A 17,894-nucleotide genomic window follows, 5' to 3' on the forward strand; every position below is an offset into this window, starting at 1 on the left:
TAGATATCTCCAATATTTTGATCCCATTTGTAAAAAAACTTTCCGCCAAAACAAGCGCTAATCAAAGGGCAATATATTTGGTACAGCACAACTTCAATGTATCCATCAGTACTTAATCGATATTACTGATATTTTTAACAATCAAGCGTCGTTGAATTTTTATCGACATTAATTTCTGCATCTGTCATCTGCAGAAACAGTTTCATTCGGTTTTAGTGTCCCTTACCATGAACTACAGCTTGCTGATCTCACTATATGCATAAGAAGACTTTATAACCATGAGTGATCTTCAATTTTGATGAATAATTCAATCAGATTCATTAACTTAAAATGTAAAAAGCTCGACCTTGAAAATGTGTTCATATAGTAGAAGACAAGTTTGTGCACGTCAGGACCTGTAGAAAGATTGTTTTCGTTAGCAGGTTAACGAGTAGTTAGTGTTCATAAAATTATATTTGTCTTTTACTGATTAATAGGGGCTCGATAAGTTCTAATCTAGTTAATAAACAAACCTGACCGTATTTTGTAAATTTATTTTAAATAAAACCAGTTAAAATAATTTGTTTTGTGTTTTATATTTCAAATACACTTTCTATTTCAAGTCATGTACCTATGAAAACCGCTACGGGGCTTACTTTAATTACTGCCATCTTATCGTTAAATTATGATCCTGGTAAATGGTTCTGACAGAATAACATTATTTTTGTATAGAGTGTTATATATTTAATATATGTAAAGACAATAATATAATCCTAAATAAATTTATCAATCCTGGTAATGTATTAATAGTGTTTTGATGTCAAAATATTAATGTTATGCCAAGAATGTCTCTGTTTTTTGAATGCAAGTTTACCTTAGCGTTGGATGTTTCTGTAGCAATTACCGCGTCGAAATTTTCCAACGTAACATCGAAGTTGCAGTGTCTATATCGAATTACGGCGCATCAAAATGGACACAACAAAGTCAAAAATTACTGGTCTACGGATGATATTATGTAACTACTATAGTTATAAAGTTAATATTGTTGGCGAACAATTAAAAACACTGGATAAACCAACTTGTATAGCACTAATAGCTCGATTTAGAAAGGATAAACAAACTTATGTTGAAGCACTCGCATGTTTTGTGAAGTTGTGCGAAATTGATATGAAAATCACCATTAATACAGATAACTTAGCTGGGTTCAAAAAAGAAGTTGATTTCTACCGCTTTATTATTCCATTTTTAACGGATTATCAAAGAAGTCTAGTAATGGCATATGATGACCAATATTACCTCTCATTTCCTGAATGTGTTGGGGCAACAATTAGTATTTTATCTGATAGAGAAATACCAGATGAAACTGGTGCACTAGTTTTGTTAGATCTAAAAGATATGGGATATACATCACCAAATGCGCATCTGGACTTAAAAAGTTGCAAATTAGTGCTGTCTCAAATGGCAAAGATGCATGCTGCTCCCATTGCCGTGAAACTAGTATCTTTAGAAAAGTTCAAGGCACAAGTTGTTCCTCATTTAATAAATGCACGTTATCGCAAGAAACCCTACGGCCATTTAGACGCACGAACATTAACCGCTGACGTGCTGAAAATGAATGATTTGTCTGATCTTATTTCGTATATTAATAGCGTCATCGAATATTCGAAAAGCGCCACTGAGCTTGACATAATCGAAGATGACACCTGGTTCACTTTGTGTCATTCTAATTTCAACATCCGTAATTTGATGATAAAATATGATCCAACAGGAAATCCTCATAGCTGTAAGATAATAGATTTAAAATATTATTCGTATTCTCACTGCTGCGACGATTTATTATTTTTTCTGTTTACTAGCGTTGACATCGATGTATTAATTGAATGCTATCCCAGTATTCTGGATTATTATTATACAGAACTTATTCTCAACCTAAATAAATATCCTATAGGCAAGAAAGCCGTCCCTTATACGAAGGAACATTTTTTGGAAGAGGTTGACGTACAAGGACAAAAGGTACTAACACAGATAATACAGGCGCAGGCTTATACAACATGCGAAGGATATAGAGAAAACGGGGAACCTATCTTGGGGCCTTTATTCACGAAGAGGTTGATAAATACTATCTTTACGGTGTTGAACATAACCTGAGAGTAATAATGTAATTGCGATTTGAAATTATATTCTGATTTTCACGAACAAGCACCTTTATATTTTTTAATAAAGCATATCAATACTTTTATTACTTAATATAAATTTAAATCTGCTTTAAAAAACATGACTGATTCTTCAGGGATCGCTAAAAAAATTATTTAAATATTAGAAAAATAATAGAAAATGTTTAGAATCGATTTAGTATAATTAGTAACGGCATTGCTTAATGACCAAGGTACATTTTTGGCCTTGGAATTGTAATGCTTTCATTGTTATTTTAAAAAATTAATAAATACACTTTCCATTGAACAGCACAATAATCAACATGTTGTGTACTTAATAGCTCTTTATTAGAGTTAGTTACGATTTTGCCCACTCTGATGTGTTAATCAAGTGGTAATACAATGCTTTCATTGGCGTTTAGATACATTAGAAGTATAATTTCTAACTAACGCCACCAGAGCTTCTTGAGAATGTTACTATTAAAGAATAATAATAACAATCAGAATCAACAGGTGAGTCGTGTTAACTATGAACAAGAATGACGAGCATAATATGAAGTCGATGAGGCCAGAGGAAGGATACCAAAAGATGAAGAATACCGTGTTATTCAGAGTTGGCAAATGATTGAATGAAGGACAAAGACGCCATTTTTTCTAATATGTATAAATCCAATAATATACCCTAATTGCTATGTTGTGGTTTAGACTTGTATTTCGAATTTATAAATAAATTTTTATGAAATTTATAAGATACACTCAATAAAACTTGCACTGCAATAATCTGTTAGTTTTTTTTAGCTAGCAATATCAGTGATACAAAAAGCATTCAAACATTCATCTAAATTTAATTCTCATCAGGTTTTATACATCGTCGTAGTAGATCTAATTTTTATTGGCTGTCATAAAATGCCACAGAAAATCCCCTTTTTACTTGTCTTAATAGGCATCTTACCTCCTTTGGGCCCTTCCCATCGCATACAAACACGTGGAAACAGTTAATTCTCACCAAGTGAGCTATTTGAAATTTATTTTGTTGTTTGGTATGGATTTTTTAACCTATAAGATTTGTAAGTCATTGCCTTCAAACTACTTTGGTTCCCCAGGTCGTTCTTTGTCAGTACCATCAAAACCAGCACTTTTTGCTATATGACAGATGGTATATGACAGAATAGCATGACCATACGTTTAGGAATATTCTTTGAAACTAATAAATGTCGGCTATCTAGTAGGTAACTTTTTACGAATACTACTTATTAAGAACGATATAGCATTAGTCGTAATATGTCACAAAAAATCCTTCTTTTTGTTTAATTGGTAATGAAGGCGAACCAGAATAGCATTTTGTGTATACTCCTATTGTAGCTATTTCTCCTCTATTTAGACGCTACCCATCCCACGCACACGCCTGGCAAGAGTTAATTCTCACAAACTGTAAAACCGTTTGATAGTTAACAGGTCAATTAAAAAGTCCCTGGCCTGAAACATAGATGGCATAGATAATGAAGGTGACTTAAAGTAGAATTTTGAGTGTGTTCCTGTGATAGCTACTTCCCCTCCATTTGTACTCTTTCCATCGAATCTACACGTTTGAAAATAGTTAATTTTCACAAACTGCAAAGCCGATTGAAAGTTTTTTGTAATTTGATATAGATTTTTATTCAATCTATCTGCTATCAATTTAATAGGATCTATCAGAGTTCTGTCTTTTTGTTTCCTTATACTGAAAGAAAACTTTGAGTCTTTCTCTTTTAATATTATGTTCACTCAAAAGTATGTAGCACACCTTGCTAGTACTTTTAATATTTAATCTGGAACATCATTACGGAATGTACAATTGAAGGGTTTTAAATTTAATTGTTTTTTAAACGTTTGACAAAAATTTTATTATATTATCTACGTGACAAAATTACTGAATAAAATAAGACATAGCTCAAGGACCTACTAACAGTATGATAAAACAATTTTGTTGGATTCTGAGGCACGAGATATTGTCTTGCCTTTATAAGATCAGTCTCAATTTGTGGGTTTACTGATTTATTCATAATTGTAGGTGAACAAAAATCACACTTAATCTCGTTTTTAAAAAGTTTTACTAAATAACCTAAGATGTACATCTGGACTGAAGTTATAGTCAAGTAATTAACAGTAAGAATGAGCAGAAAGGGGGATACTGAATGAATACAAACTTTACCATTATCTTCTGGAGTTTGTTCAAATGTCGATGATACTTGCTTCGAATACCGTGGTTGTGGGCCTGGAACGATGGAAATAGGCAGTACCAATATAGTAAGACAGATTAGAAATTAATGGTAACAATTATGAACAGAAATGTGACCGACCCCTTCAATTTACCTTCTATATCATTTTGATTTTGATTTTGATCCACTTCCATTGGTACATATTCTGGGCTCGTGGTATTACTTTTATCATCACTAAATTGTTCAGATACCGACATGTATATACTAATAAAATAAATTAATAATTTAATGTATAAAACCTTATAAAAAGCTAACAACACTGTTCTCTATATAGGGCGCATTGAAAATGGCGTGCAAAATAAATAAACCATTCAACGAAATGAACTAATCAGATCCCGTCGCGGCTCTTACCATAGCGAATAAAACAAGTAATATGTTAAAGGTAGCGACATCTACTTGTTGGACGTTTCGCCAATATATGAAGTTAAATCTCTATTTCTCTATGACCTATAATAAAAACCTTTAAAATTTCCTTTAGTACAATTATGTACTATGTCTCCAGAACCATATCAATTAATAATAGTCCTTAAATAAAAACAATTTTTCCTTTTCTCTTTTTCTTCACCAGACATACAATTAAATCAATATTGTGGTTTGAAAAATCTTGTAATAAAAAAAAGGATTCTTGTTATTCTAGAATTTTGTTAATCTATGCTGGTTCACAGCTATTTATAACTTCCGATAAAATACCATACGATTATTTATCATTTTTCATCCAAACTTGTTACAACAAGTTTAATTATGGCTGAATCATTCACTTACCATTTTAATATGTAAAATGAATGTAAAAAACAAACATTATCTTAATTTTACCGAACGCTTTCGCTTACTTTATTTTAGAAACTTAAGAAGAAAGCTTTATCCCCAGCGGCGAGCCATACTCTTAGCTCGCATGGCTGGATTTGTTTATATATTTTATGTCTAATAAGTTCGATCGTGAAACCGAACTATTGAATACAGATTGCAGATTACATTACAGATTGCTTGATTTGGGAGTTTATAGTTAAAATAGAACAAATTTATTTGTATTGCATATCGCATGAAAACTATTAGGCCTAAAATTCTTCCTCGATGTAAGCTTTAACCGTGCCAAATTTCATGCCTCCATGTGACCCCATCTTCTTCAAAAAGGAGACAACATTTTCGTTAAATGTTCGTTAACTTCGTTCTATTCAAAGTTTATCAAGATATCTAATGCATTGTCTTTCGCAATTTGTAAATTCGGTTCAAAATTAGATAATGTTTTCTCATTTTATTCTAGTTGAAAAGTGACTTAATGCTGTCTAATAAGTTCGATCGTGAAACCGAACTATTGAATACAGATTGCAGATTACATTACAGATTGCTTGATTTGGGAGTTTATAGTTAAAGTAGAACAAATTTATTTGTATCGCATATCGCATGAAAACTATTAGGCCTAAAATTCTTCCTCGATATAAGCTTTAACCGTGCCAAATTTCATGCCTCCATATGACCCCATCTTCTTCAAAAAGGAAACAACATTTTCGTTAAGTGTTCGTTAAGTTCCTTCTATTCAAAGCTTATCAAGATATCTAATGTATTGTCTGTCGCAATTTGTAAATTCGGTTCAGAATTAGATAATATTTTCTCATTTTATTCTAGTTGAAAAGTGACTTAATGCTGTCTAATAAGTTCGATCGTGAAACCGAACTACCTTATCAAAATCGTCCGGTTGTTATACGTATGCAAAATTATTCAAAATATTAGTTATAATTACTAGCTTTTGTTTACTTTTTGAAAATGTCGCATATAACAGATAGTCAGGGTCACAACCTGATTACATCTCTAATAAGATATTTCGAACAGGCACGAGATAATGGAAGCCCTCTTTTGACCGTAAATTCCGTTAGAGAGGTAAATATTTATCATATTAAATGTCATAGTTAATTAGCTGCAATTTTATTGAAAATATTTTTTAGCGTGTTGCTGCTTCGCTGAATGTTAGTATGGATACTGTGACTAACATTGCTTACAAAATGAAGAACAATATGTTCGATTCAACCAAGAAAACCCGTCTACATAGTGGGTGACGAATCTTGACCATCATGATTTTGGCTCTATATGAAATGTATATAGTAATCGAGTTGATATTTGGCTAGCAAAGAATTATTATAATAGACATGCTGGTCTAAAAGGATCCATCAATAACTGCTTACATATGTAAACTTGATAAGACATACAGAGGAAGAAATTGATAAATGATGGAATTATGAACATGTTTTAGACAGATTGGAAATTAACAGTTCATTGATGGACTATATAGTGACTCGCAAAATGGCAGTGATTAAAGAAAACCTTCAGGATATACGATTATGCTGTGCAACGCTGGAAATTTCTGAGATGGAGTGATGACAGTGGAAACAATTAACGGTACGCACATAATTAAAAGAGTATAATTGTAAAAAATGATATTTTAGCGTGTGAAAGGTTTGTGTGTATGGATATTATTGTCAATGTTCAGAATTAAGGATGAGCTTTAAGTTAAAATGTATGAAGAGAGATGAATATTAAATGTTTTGTAGATATGTTAAATATATTAGGTGGAATTCAGTGATTAATTTTATCAAAAATAGTGTATGCAGGTATTAGACGTAGATAGGTAGAAAAAATAAAAAATACAATGATACCAAGATGACTTGATAACTAAACACACTATTGTATGAAACAAGAACTAAACCTAAAAAGGTAAATAAGATATGCTCTCTAATAAAGTAAACACACCTAGAACTCTACCTCATGGGTGGCGTGGAAAAGTGTTCAATGTAAATATAATAAAACAACTCTAATCCACAAACTATTATACCTGTGTTCTTAGTTGTAGATTTAAGTGCTTCAGTAATATATGCATTAGATTTACTATAATGTTAAATAAACTATATATTTTTGATAACATTTTTGTTTCATTATTTTATTAAAACTAGAATTTTATTGTATGTTAAAGCTAAATTTAACTAAAACTCAGAGTTGATGCAGCAAAATTGCGATGAACAAAGTAACTTTGAATAGACTATGGATGGCTCGTATCGTCTTGTTTTCTTTTGAAATTTTTGCTTATTTCTACACTCTTCTTCTATTTTAGTATTTCCGCTTATTTTCCTCTATTTACAGGATAAACTAAGGTAATACACGATCTAGGTTCTACGTATATTTATCGATCCTCGTAATTATTGCAATTATTCAGAACATCAGGCAGCACTTTAATGAGAACCCATTGAAGTTATGCCGAGAATGTTCTCGTTTCTTTTGCCTTAGGAATGCGAGTTTACTTTATCGGTAGACGTACGTTTGGAAGTTCCTTTGCGTCTCGACCAGCCAACTTAACATCAAGGGACTAGTATTAAGATCCAATTGCTAGGCCAAACATGGCTGAGGGTGGGTTTAACATCATCGGCCTACCTGATATATTAAGCAAGTCCTATCATAACAAAGTAGCAGTAATTAAAGAGAGTATAAAACAACTTAACAAACCATCTAATTTGGAACTAACAACTATAATTAAAAGACGGTATTCACTCAAAACGGTAAAAGTCATCTATTTCGTGAAAGTGTGCGAAAGAGATTTAAAAGTTGGATTACGGGTAGACCTCATGGCCAGGTTTAAAGTTGAAGTCGGATTCTACAACTCCATCATTCCATCTATTTCCGAGTTTCAAAGAAGTAAAGGAGTTTACTTCGATAGATTATATTACCATCTATTTCCTTTATGTATCGGGGCCAGAATTAGTACTGACGTAGACAGGAAGGTACCCGATGAAAGCGGCGTGCTCCTTTTGGAAAATCTGAAGGAAAAGGGGTATTCTACCCCGGAAGCAAAAGAAGGTTTAGATTTAGCAGGTTGCAAGTTAGTACTTGCAAGAATGGCGCAAATGCATGCCGTTCCTCTAGCCATGAGGCTTATTAAACGGGATATGTTCGAAGAAAGAATCGTTCCAACACTAATGGCCGTCCAACAAGAAAAAAACATCTATTGCCGTCAATATATTAACGAGCTAATTGACTTAGGACTGAAGTCGAAGACGATCACCGCCTTCATTGAATCTATTAGAATGAACGTCGATATATCCTTATGTAACTATTGCATTAGTAACCCACCTGAAAATAGCGGCTGGAAGACCTTGTGTCACTCTAATCTCTCCAACTCAAATATTATGATTTACAATAAAAACAGAAGACCTAGAGAGTGCAAAATACTTGGTTTTAAAGACATTCAATATTCCCATTGCTGTAACGACCTACTATTTTTTCTCTTTACCAGTGTTAATTATGATGTACTTGAAGATGATTTTAACCTTTTGATAAATTATTACTTTTTTGCTTTACAAAATGTTATAGAAGAATACGAAGTGGCATCTTGGAATTATTCGATTAACGATTTTCACAAGGAAGTAGACAGAGAAGGCCCTTTAATGTTAGTAAAGATCTTAGAAGCAGTGGCTAACATCACATGCGATAAATACGATAGAAATGGTCATCCCGTGGTTGGGCGCAAATTCGAGAAGAAGTTGATATTTATTCTGAAATTTATGATTTCCCGGAAATGGTTCAGACCATCAATTAAAACTTCATCGTAAATATAACCAATCTTCAAAATATCATGTATGTAATAACTTTCAAATATTTTAAAACATATCACGTTAATTATCAATTTTTATATTAAAATATTACCTAATTTTCTATTTTTAAATTTACCATTTCTATATAACAAGTTTAAGGCTTTTTAAGATTTGCAATTTTCGTAATTTTAAATCATAATATTAAGAAATTTTAATAGATATTCCTTTTTATTCTCAGAGCTTATAATAAAATATAATGTATATTTCGCAATTTTTGAATTTTTATATAACGGTTTTGGGATTCATTAATATTCAAATATAATCGACTTTCATAATTTTAATTAATAACAATTAAAAATCTTAGAATATATTACAATTTGCCCTGAATGATTACATCAAAATATTAGTAAGTAATTTTTAGCAATTTTAAAATTTACCATCTTTCATTCAAATGTAGTCAATCTTCCTAATATTAATTAATACCATTCATAAACTTCAAAATATATTACTGTATATTCTGAAAGTTTATATTAATATATGAAGTCGTTTTTCGCTATTATAAAGTATACCATCTTTATACAATGATTTTGAGATTAATAACTATTGAAATATAATTAATTTTCTCAATTCTAAATAACACTTCTTATTTTTAAAGTCCATATTAAAATTCTATGTAATGTTTATACAATAATTCTAAAATTTATTAATATTTAAATTAATGTTCTAAATTTCAAACAATACTATTCAAATATTTAAAGATATACATTTATTCTCGTAATTTTAATTAATGATATAAAATTTAAAAATGTCACTTTTTAATCTCAGAGCTCATATTAATATATTGTATATTTTTCCCAATTTTAAAATTTCGGTGTTAAATGTTTCTTATACAATTTCGTAGTTCATTATTAATAAAATATAATTACTTTTCGTAACTTTAAATAATACTATTAAATTTTTTGAACAAATATCGCTTTCAAACTGTAAGCTTTTAAAGTGTTAAAGTATATGTCGTAATTTTTTCAATTTTAAAACGTAAGTAACGTAATTTCCGATCTCATCTATGTTAAAATATAAATGTTGTGACTTTAATTAATAAGATTAAATAGTTTTAAGAAGTGTCGCTTATAATCTCAAAACATATATTATAATATGGAGTAATTTTTTCCATTTTCAGAATTTATCATAACATTTTCGATCTTATCAATTTTCGTAATTTAAAATAAAAATTTTAACTATTTTAAATAAACATCACTTTTAATTATTTTCGTAATTTTTTCGATCTTTTAAAATTTATCAACACTAGGATATTATTAATTTTCAAAATTTTAAATAATAATTTAATGCTAATAAATAATAATGATTCAATATTTTTAAAATATATATTTATAAAAAAAAACTAAAAAAATAAAAATAAAGCGTGTTTTTTTTGTTCTAAAGTTTTTGCAATGGTTTCGTTAATGTTTTAAGAATTTTGTGGTGTATATTGCCACCGTACACCTTTTTTTTGTGAATGATATAATTGAGAAATCAATAAAACTGAGCAACAATCAAAATTTTATATGCTTTTGTGTTAATAATAAGTAGAAAAAATAATCTTTAAGCCTATGTTGGGGTGCTGTGCTGAAATTTACAAAAGGATACCGAAATCAAGATTATCAAGAACGGGATTTATAATAATTATACTCTAATTTTAACATCTTTAGCATTTTAATTTTATTTGAATTTTACCATCATGTATTTTATGTTCCAATGCAACGCTTGCTTAATAAATTTAAACCTTTTTTTGCTTCCAAATAACTAGTTTTATTTAATCAACATTATTAACCTTACATATTAATGATATAAGGTTTTTTCAATAAGGATTTTCAATTTTAATTTACATTTTTTTAAATACATTTTAAAGTCGCCTTTCACCAACTAGGGGTTTATCTTTTTTACCGAGAGGCGAGTGACCAACTTAGAAATCATCCCAGAAGACGTCCGGCCAGGTTACTGGCGTGACATACAGAATCTGAATGACATCAGAATATTATATTGTAATACTTAAGTTTCTCCAGTCGTAGGGTCACCAAAATTTGGAAAACCATTCCACAAAGAAGAAACTGACCGAAAGTAACTCATTGTTTACACAACTAAAAGTTATCTGATTATTATTTAGAAGGTCTTTTATTTCTTCTTTATAATTAGGCACCTGTGTGTATTTTTGCTGACGATAGCTACTACTGAAATTGCGAAAGATAAATATAAACAACCTAACGTAACCGGTAAATTGCTAGCTACACAACATAATTTTATTCAATTTAGTATTATTCATGAAATAGTCAAAATGAGGTTTGCGGCGTTCATTGCTGTTGTTTGATTTGAAGAAATCTGCCGCTGCTCTCTCATAAACGAACCGTCGAATTTATGCATTTGACTGGTTTGAAGAACTAAAAAACTTACTGGCAATAAAAATTATTGCTGCAGTAAAGAAAAATTGAGGAGGTAATTTTAAACGCGCGCTAAAATTCTCCAAATCTGCGCGTAATTTTATAATTTAGTTAGACATTCTAATATTTATCGAGGATGTGAGAATCCCTACTGAAATTACACACCGATAAAAATTTAAAAGAAGGTGTATATTTTTGTTCCATGACAGAAAAATGTAACGGAAATGTGCTAAAATTTTGAAAAGACGGACCAACCGGTATAGTTTAAATATCGGTAATTTATTCACAACAATAACAGGTCAATTGAAAATTCCCCAGCCTAACATAGCAAGATACATATTTTGAGCAGTATTAGTTTTTTTTATTCAACATAATTCCCTTCAAGGGAACATACATACACTGATTATAGGCACCCTCCAACTTGTCGATACCATTTTTGTAGAACGATTTGTCCTTTGCTTCAAAATAAGCCTCAGTTTCGGCGATCACCTCTTCATTCGACAAAAATTTCTTCCCAGCAAGCGTCTTTCTGAGATCTAAGAACAGGAAATAGTCGCCGGGGCCTTCATGGATTTTGGTGGTGCATTTTCTTCGTGAAGCAGCACTTTCTTTTTTTTTTTTAATGCGGCCGTTTTTCAGCGATTTCGACTTTCAAACGGTCCAATAACGCTATATAAAAGTCGCTGCTGATGGTCCTTCCGTTTTAAAAGTAGCCAATGAATATTATTCTTTGGAGCGGGTTCATTGTGTACAGTACACTTGGATGACTGTAGATTGGACTTCGGGGTGAAATGATGATGCCATGTTTCATCCATTGTCACATATCGATGCAATAATTCGGGTTTATTACGCTTCGTCATCTTCAAATACTGCACCGAATCATCAACTCGTCGTTGTTTTTGGTCAAAAGTGAGCTCGCGCAGCACCCACTTTGCACAGAGCTTTCTCACCCAAATATTCGTGAATGATATGATGTAAACGTTCAGTAGATACCTTTATAGTGTGTGTTATCTCATTCAGTTTCAATTTACGGCTATTCAAAATCATTTTGTGGATTTTTTAAATGTTTTCGTCGGTAACAACCTCTTTAGGGGGTCCACTGTGTTCATCGTCTTCGGTGCTCATTTCACCAAGTTTAAACTTAACATAACCAATCCTTGACGGTTGATTTTCCTGGGCTAGTGCCCGGAAACTTGCCATCAAGCCAAGTTTTTGCTTCATCTATATTAATTCTCTTCGAAAAGCAATATTTTATCAGCACGCGAAATTCCTATTTATCTATATTTTTCACAATAAGAAAAGTTGCTTCACTCAATATGCCATAATTCACAAACTAATGATCTGACAGCTGTCAAATTTATATGCATCTTTTGAGGGTTAGAGCTAACTAAAAAACGTATGGGTTTAATTCTAGTAGCGCGCATCTATGTGATAGGACGGGGACTTTTAAATTGACCTGTTATGATCATTCCAATGTAAGTATTATATGTTATGTACCTTTAAGTAAGTATAATATATTATGTACATTTAATTACGTTTAAAATGTAATTAACGTAATCTAATAAAATTGTTCAGTATATGTCATTTGTTTTGTTTATTGTGTATATGAGTTCCTAATAATTTAGTTTTTTCTTTTCTTTTATCAAATAAGTGATATAAGTGTGCACGCTATATATTCAAGAAAATTCAAATGTCAAACAGACAGAAAAAAATTAACTTCTGTAACTCACTGAATATTTATTAGAGTTCAGTGCTGAACGATCGTTTATTCTCAAAATACAAAGAAAAATATTAATTTAATTATAAAAGTACCAAACAATAACAATAACGATAACAACAAAAATGTTCAAACTCTCAAAACACTCGGAGAACTTTGAGACAGCTTTGGATTTGATCAATCAGCTGGTTTTAGATACATATATCATATGGGAGAGAAATCCAAAGAGGGAAAATGAATACTACAGGAATTTAGTGAAACTGAAAGTTCACATCGTTTAAATAACATGATTTTCGTTGGTTGTTAAATAGAAAAATGTATATAATGACTGGCAACGAAAATTGGGTATACTTAATACAACAGGCAAAAGTCTTTTAAGAGCGTGATTGTTACAAAATATTGCTGTATATATTATAGAATCAGCAGGTTGTTAATATTAAGAGTTGTTAAAACCAAATAAAAATGTTACAGTGGATAACTCCTGACGTCGTTCCTATAAATATAATTATGTATTGTTGCAAGGAAAGGTTAGCAATAGGGAATAGTAATGTAGAGTACTAGACCAAAATTAATTTCTGTCACCTGGTTACACGTTGCAAGAGTTGTAAGGGAAAGACGGTAAGTTACTTTATAGACATAACCGAGTACCTCTCGGTCAGATCTAGTCAGCATGATTTGTCTGGCGGATAGATTTGATTAACTGCTAAATTAACATCAAACTTTCGGATGCGAAGGTTGTAGAAAATGATGGAAAATATATTATCACATATTTTACCATTTCTTTTTAATATAAACTTTTTTAAAGTAAAAAATAATTAGTACACCTGCAAGGACCTAATATTATTTAATTTATTAATCATTAAAGTTTTGTATTTATTACTGGTTCTGGATGGTTTTATAAATGTTTCTACTAGATTTCTAGTTTACTATTTCTGGTTATTGTACTCTCTATGTACGATAAAACTATCCAACAAAATAAACGTTCTACTTCCTGTATATGTTTATCGATCTTTGTAAGTATTGCAATAGTACGGAATGTCAGAATATTAAAGAGAAAATATTAAGATTATGCTGGGAATGTTCTGGTTTTTGGAATGCGAATTTACTTTATCGGTAGATGTACGTTTAGAAGTTCCTTTGCGTCTCGACCAGCCAACTTAACATCAAGGGACCAGTATTAAGATCGAATTGCTGGGCTTCCTAAACATGGCTGGCAGTAGGTCTAAGATCATCGACCTATCTGGTATATTAAGCAAGTACTACAATAAGAACGTTAGAGTAATTAACAAACGTATAAAGCAACTTAACAAACCATCTAGCTTTGAACTAACGGCCACTATTAAGATCCAGAATTCCAATGAAACGGAAATAGCCATCTATTTTATGAAGGTATGCGAACGGGATTCAAACGTTACCTTAAGACCAGACCTTTTGGCTAGGTTCAAGAATGAAGTTGAACTGTACGAAACAGTTATTCCAGCTATCACCGACTTCCAAATAAGTAAAGGAATATTACCATCGAGATTGTATTACAATATTTTTCCAGCACGTATCGGAGCGAGAATTAGCATTAACCCAAATAGGGATGTACCGGATGATACCGGTGTGCTCCTTTTGGAAAATTTGAACGAAAAGGGGTATATAACCCCAGGAGCAAAAGAAGGTTTAGATATAGTGAGTTGCAAGATAGTACTTGTAAGAATGGCGCATATGCATGTCGCTCCCCTAGTCATGAGGCACATTTGTAAGAATGAGTTCGAAGAAAGGGTAGTTCCTACTCTAATGACCACCCAACAAGAAAAGAATAAATATTGCCGTCAATATATTAACAAGTTGCTTAAAACGGTCCTGAAGTCCAAAAAGATCGCCAAATATTCGTCGTCCATTACACAGACTGTTAATATGTCCTTATGTAACTATTGCATCGGTAATCCATATGAAAGTAACTACTGGATGACTTTATGTCACCCTAAACTTTACAACAAAAATTTTATGATTGCATACGACAATAGAAGACCCATAGCCTGCAAGATACTTGGTTTAAAAAACCTTCAATATTCGAATTGCATTAACGATCTAATCTTTTTTCTCTTTACCAGCGTCAATAAGGACGTACTTCAAGAAAGCTTTAACTATTTGGCGCATTATTATTTTCAATGTATAGAAAACATTTTCGAAGATTACAGATTGCGTATTACCGGTTACACAATAAGCGATTTTCACAAAGAATTGGACACGCAAGGTCCCTTAATGTTAGTCAAGATTTTAGAAACATTGGCCGAAACTACATGCAATGACTACGATGCGAATGGCAATCCCGTTGTAGGAAAGAAGTTCCAGAAGAGACTGGAATTTGTTTTGGAATTAATGATTTCTCGAGGTTGGTTTAAAAAGTAAATCGTAAATATAACCAATTTTTAAAATTTCATATATTAACACTTAAATATTTTAAAACATATCACTATTTATTCTGAATGTTTATATTAAAATATGAGGCCATTTTAAAATTTTAAACTAATAAATATTTTGAGATTCACTCGTACATAAATGTAATCAAATTTCGTAATTTTAAATTATAATACTATATTAATATTTTCAAATATATCGCTTTTTAATCTTAAGACATATATTAAAATGTAGCGTAATTTTTCAAATTTTAGATTTACTGTTCTAATTCAAAACATTTTAAATATATTACCTTTTATTATCGATGTTCATATTATAATCATATATAGTCATTCATTCTCTCAATTTGAAACGTACTAATTATATATAAGAATTTAGGAATTAGTCAGTGTGGAAATATAATCAATTTTCGTAATTTTGAGTAATAGCATTAAGAAGCAATATTTAAGCATTTTAAAATATAATACTGCTTATTCACAACGCTTATATTAAATTATGATTCTGCTTTTTTAAGACTTACTATTTTTATATATCGGTGTATTCAAATATAATAAATTCTCGTAATTTTAAATAATAACATTCAGAAATGTTAAAACGCATATTTATACCAACATATGACGTAATTTTTAACTATTTTAAAACTTAAACTTTTATATGCTTATTTAGGGCTTCATTAATATTTAAACTAAAAAATATTTAAAAAAATATATATACTACAATTTATTCTCAACGCTTATATCAAAATACGCAATGATTCTTCTCAATTTTAAATTTTACATACTATATAATATCTAAGGATTTTAGGATTAATTGGTATTTAAATATGATAATTCTTCGTAACTTTAGCTAATAACATTCAAAAGCTTAAAATATATTAGTATTTATTCTGAAAGTATATATTAAAACATTTTTCATAGTTTTAAAATTTACCATTTTTATATAATGTTTTTGGGATTCATGAATATTCAAATATAATCAATTTTCTAAATATCATTAAGAACAGTTTAGAGTAATATAACTTTTTATTCTCAATGCTTATATTCAATTGTGATGTATTTTTCACATTTTTAAACTTTGCTTATTTTATAGCACAAATTTTACAAAATCATTTTTCTGAATTTCAAATAATAATGTTCAAATATTTTAAAATATATTGCTTTTTGATCCCGCAGCTTATATTAAAATATGGTATAATTTTTTCCAATTTTAGTACTCATCAGTCTAACAAAATCTCGGAATTAATCCATTTTATTAATTAAGGAATAAGTATTATTAAGTATAGTACTATAAAGGTGTAAGTAGCTTTCATAATTTTAAAATATAATATTAAATGTTTATAAAATGTATCGCTTTTTAATCTCAAAGCTTATATTTAATTAAGGCGTAATATTTTACAATATTCCGTTCATATAGAATTTTGGAATTTATCTATAATAAATCATAATTAATGTTCTCTCTTTTAAATAGTAACGTATACACTATCTTATTAGTTTGTAAACTTTTTAAAATAAGGCTTCATTTTTTATTTTAACAATTTTGAGGTGTATTTTGCCACCGTACACCTTTAATTCCGTTCGTAAATGATTTGATTGAGTAGTCAATTAATCTGAGCAACAATCAAAATTTTATATGCTTTTGTGTTAACCATAACAACGAAAATACTAATTAAGCCTATGTTGGGATGCCAGTGCTAAAATTTACTAAAGGATCGAATAAAGAGGCCGACTATCAGGACCAGAATTTATAATAATTATACTCTAATTTTAACACCTTTAGCATTTTGATTTTATTTTAGTTTTACCATCATGTATTTTATATTTTAGTGCAACGTTTGCTTAATAAATTTTAACCTTCTTTTGCTCCCAAAATATGTGTTTGTTTTATTTGATGAACCTTGTGAACCTTAGGTAATAGTAATATTAAATCTTATATCTAAAAACTTATTAGTATATTAGATGTTTGCATGTATTGTTGATATTTACTTATTTATTAATTTTTCAACATTAAGAACGAAAAACGTACTTTGGTAAATTTCATATGTATATGAGAATTGAGGGTGGCCACGTAATGAAGTTGACAGAAACTAATGGAATTATTTATGATTTATTCGAGTGGTTGAAAATTTACAATTGACAATAAAGCTAGTCGAGGCAGCCCGGAGAAAGAACCGTCGAATTTTTGTTTTTTCCTTTTTCCAAGATGACCAGCTAGAACCAAATGGTTTTTTGCTGATGTCGCTTCGGGTTCGGTATAGTGAAGTGCGGGCGGCAGAGATCCTGGGTTACGACTGGGATTGTCGTATATAGTTATTATTATTGTTTAGTTTATTAGTCAATAATGTTTTATAATTATTGCTGGTTTTGGATGGTCTTACA

General features: G+C 30.4%; 3 protein-coding genes across 4 annotated transcripts; all 3 read left to right on the top strand.

Annotated features, from left to right (window-relative positions):
- Window positions 1-868: 868 nt before the first annotated feature.
- Window positions 869-2,218, top strand: LOC143196694 (uncharacterized). 2 transcript variants are annotated; one of them, XM_076404582.1, is made up of 2 exons: window positions 869-1,762; window positions 1,836-1,977. In XM_076404582.1, the coding sequence occupies exons 1-2, from the start codon at window positions 949-951 to the stop codon at window positions 1,853-1,855; spliced, it is 834 nt and encodes a 277-aa protein (XP_076260697.1). In that variant the 5' UTR covers window positions 869-948; the 3' UTR covers window positions 1,856-1,977. The 2 variants fall into 2 exon arrangements, with proteins under 2 accessions (XP_076260697.1, XP_076260696.1); XM_076404581.1 differs by having other exon boundaries at window positions 869-2,218.
- Window positions 2,219-7,686: 5,468 nt separating this feature from the next.
- On the top strand, window positions 7,687-10,764 carry LOC143196734 (uncharacterized). The gene has a single exon (XM_076404693.1). It carries the CDS (start codon window positions 7,774-7,776, stop codon window positions 8,980-8,982), a length of 1,209 nt encoding a protein of 402 aa, XP_076260808.1. The 5' UTR covers window positions 7,687-7,773; the 3' UTR covers window positions 8,983-10,764.
- Window positions 10,765-14,238: 3,474 nt separating this feature from the next.
- LOC143194710 (uncharacterized) lies at window positions 14,239-17,387 on the top strand. Its single transcript, XM_076401357.1, has one exon. The coding sequence runs from the start codon at window positions 14,320-14,322 to the stop codon at window positions 15,508-15,510; it is 1,191 nt and encodes a 396-aa protein (XP_076257472.1). The 5' UTR covers window positions 14,239-14,319; the 3' UTR covers window positions 15,511-17,387.
- The last annotated feature ends 507 nt before the right edge of the window (window positions 17,388-17,894 follow it).

Source organism: Rhynchophorus ferrugineus, unplaced genomic scaffold (assembly GCF_030347505.1).
Source record: "Rhynchophorus ferrugineus isolate W39M unplaced genomic scaffold, kcgeb_rfMv2 rfM4, whole genome shotgun sequence".
Taxonomy (NCBI): Eukaryota; Metazoa; Arthropoda; class Insecta; order Coleoptera; family Curculionidae; genus Rhynchophorus; species Rhynchophorus ferrugineus.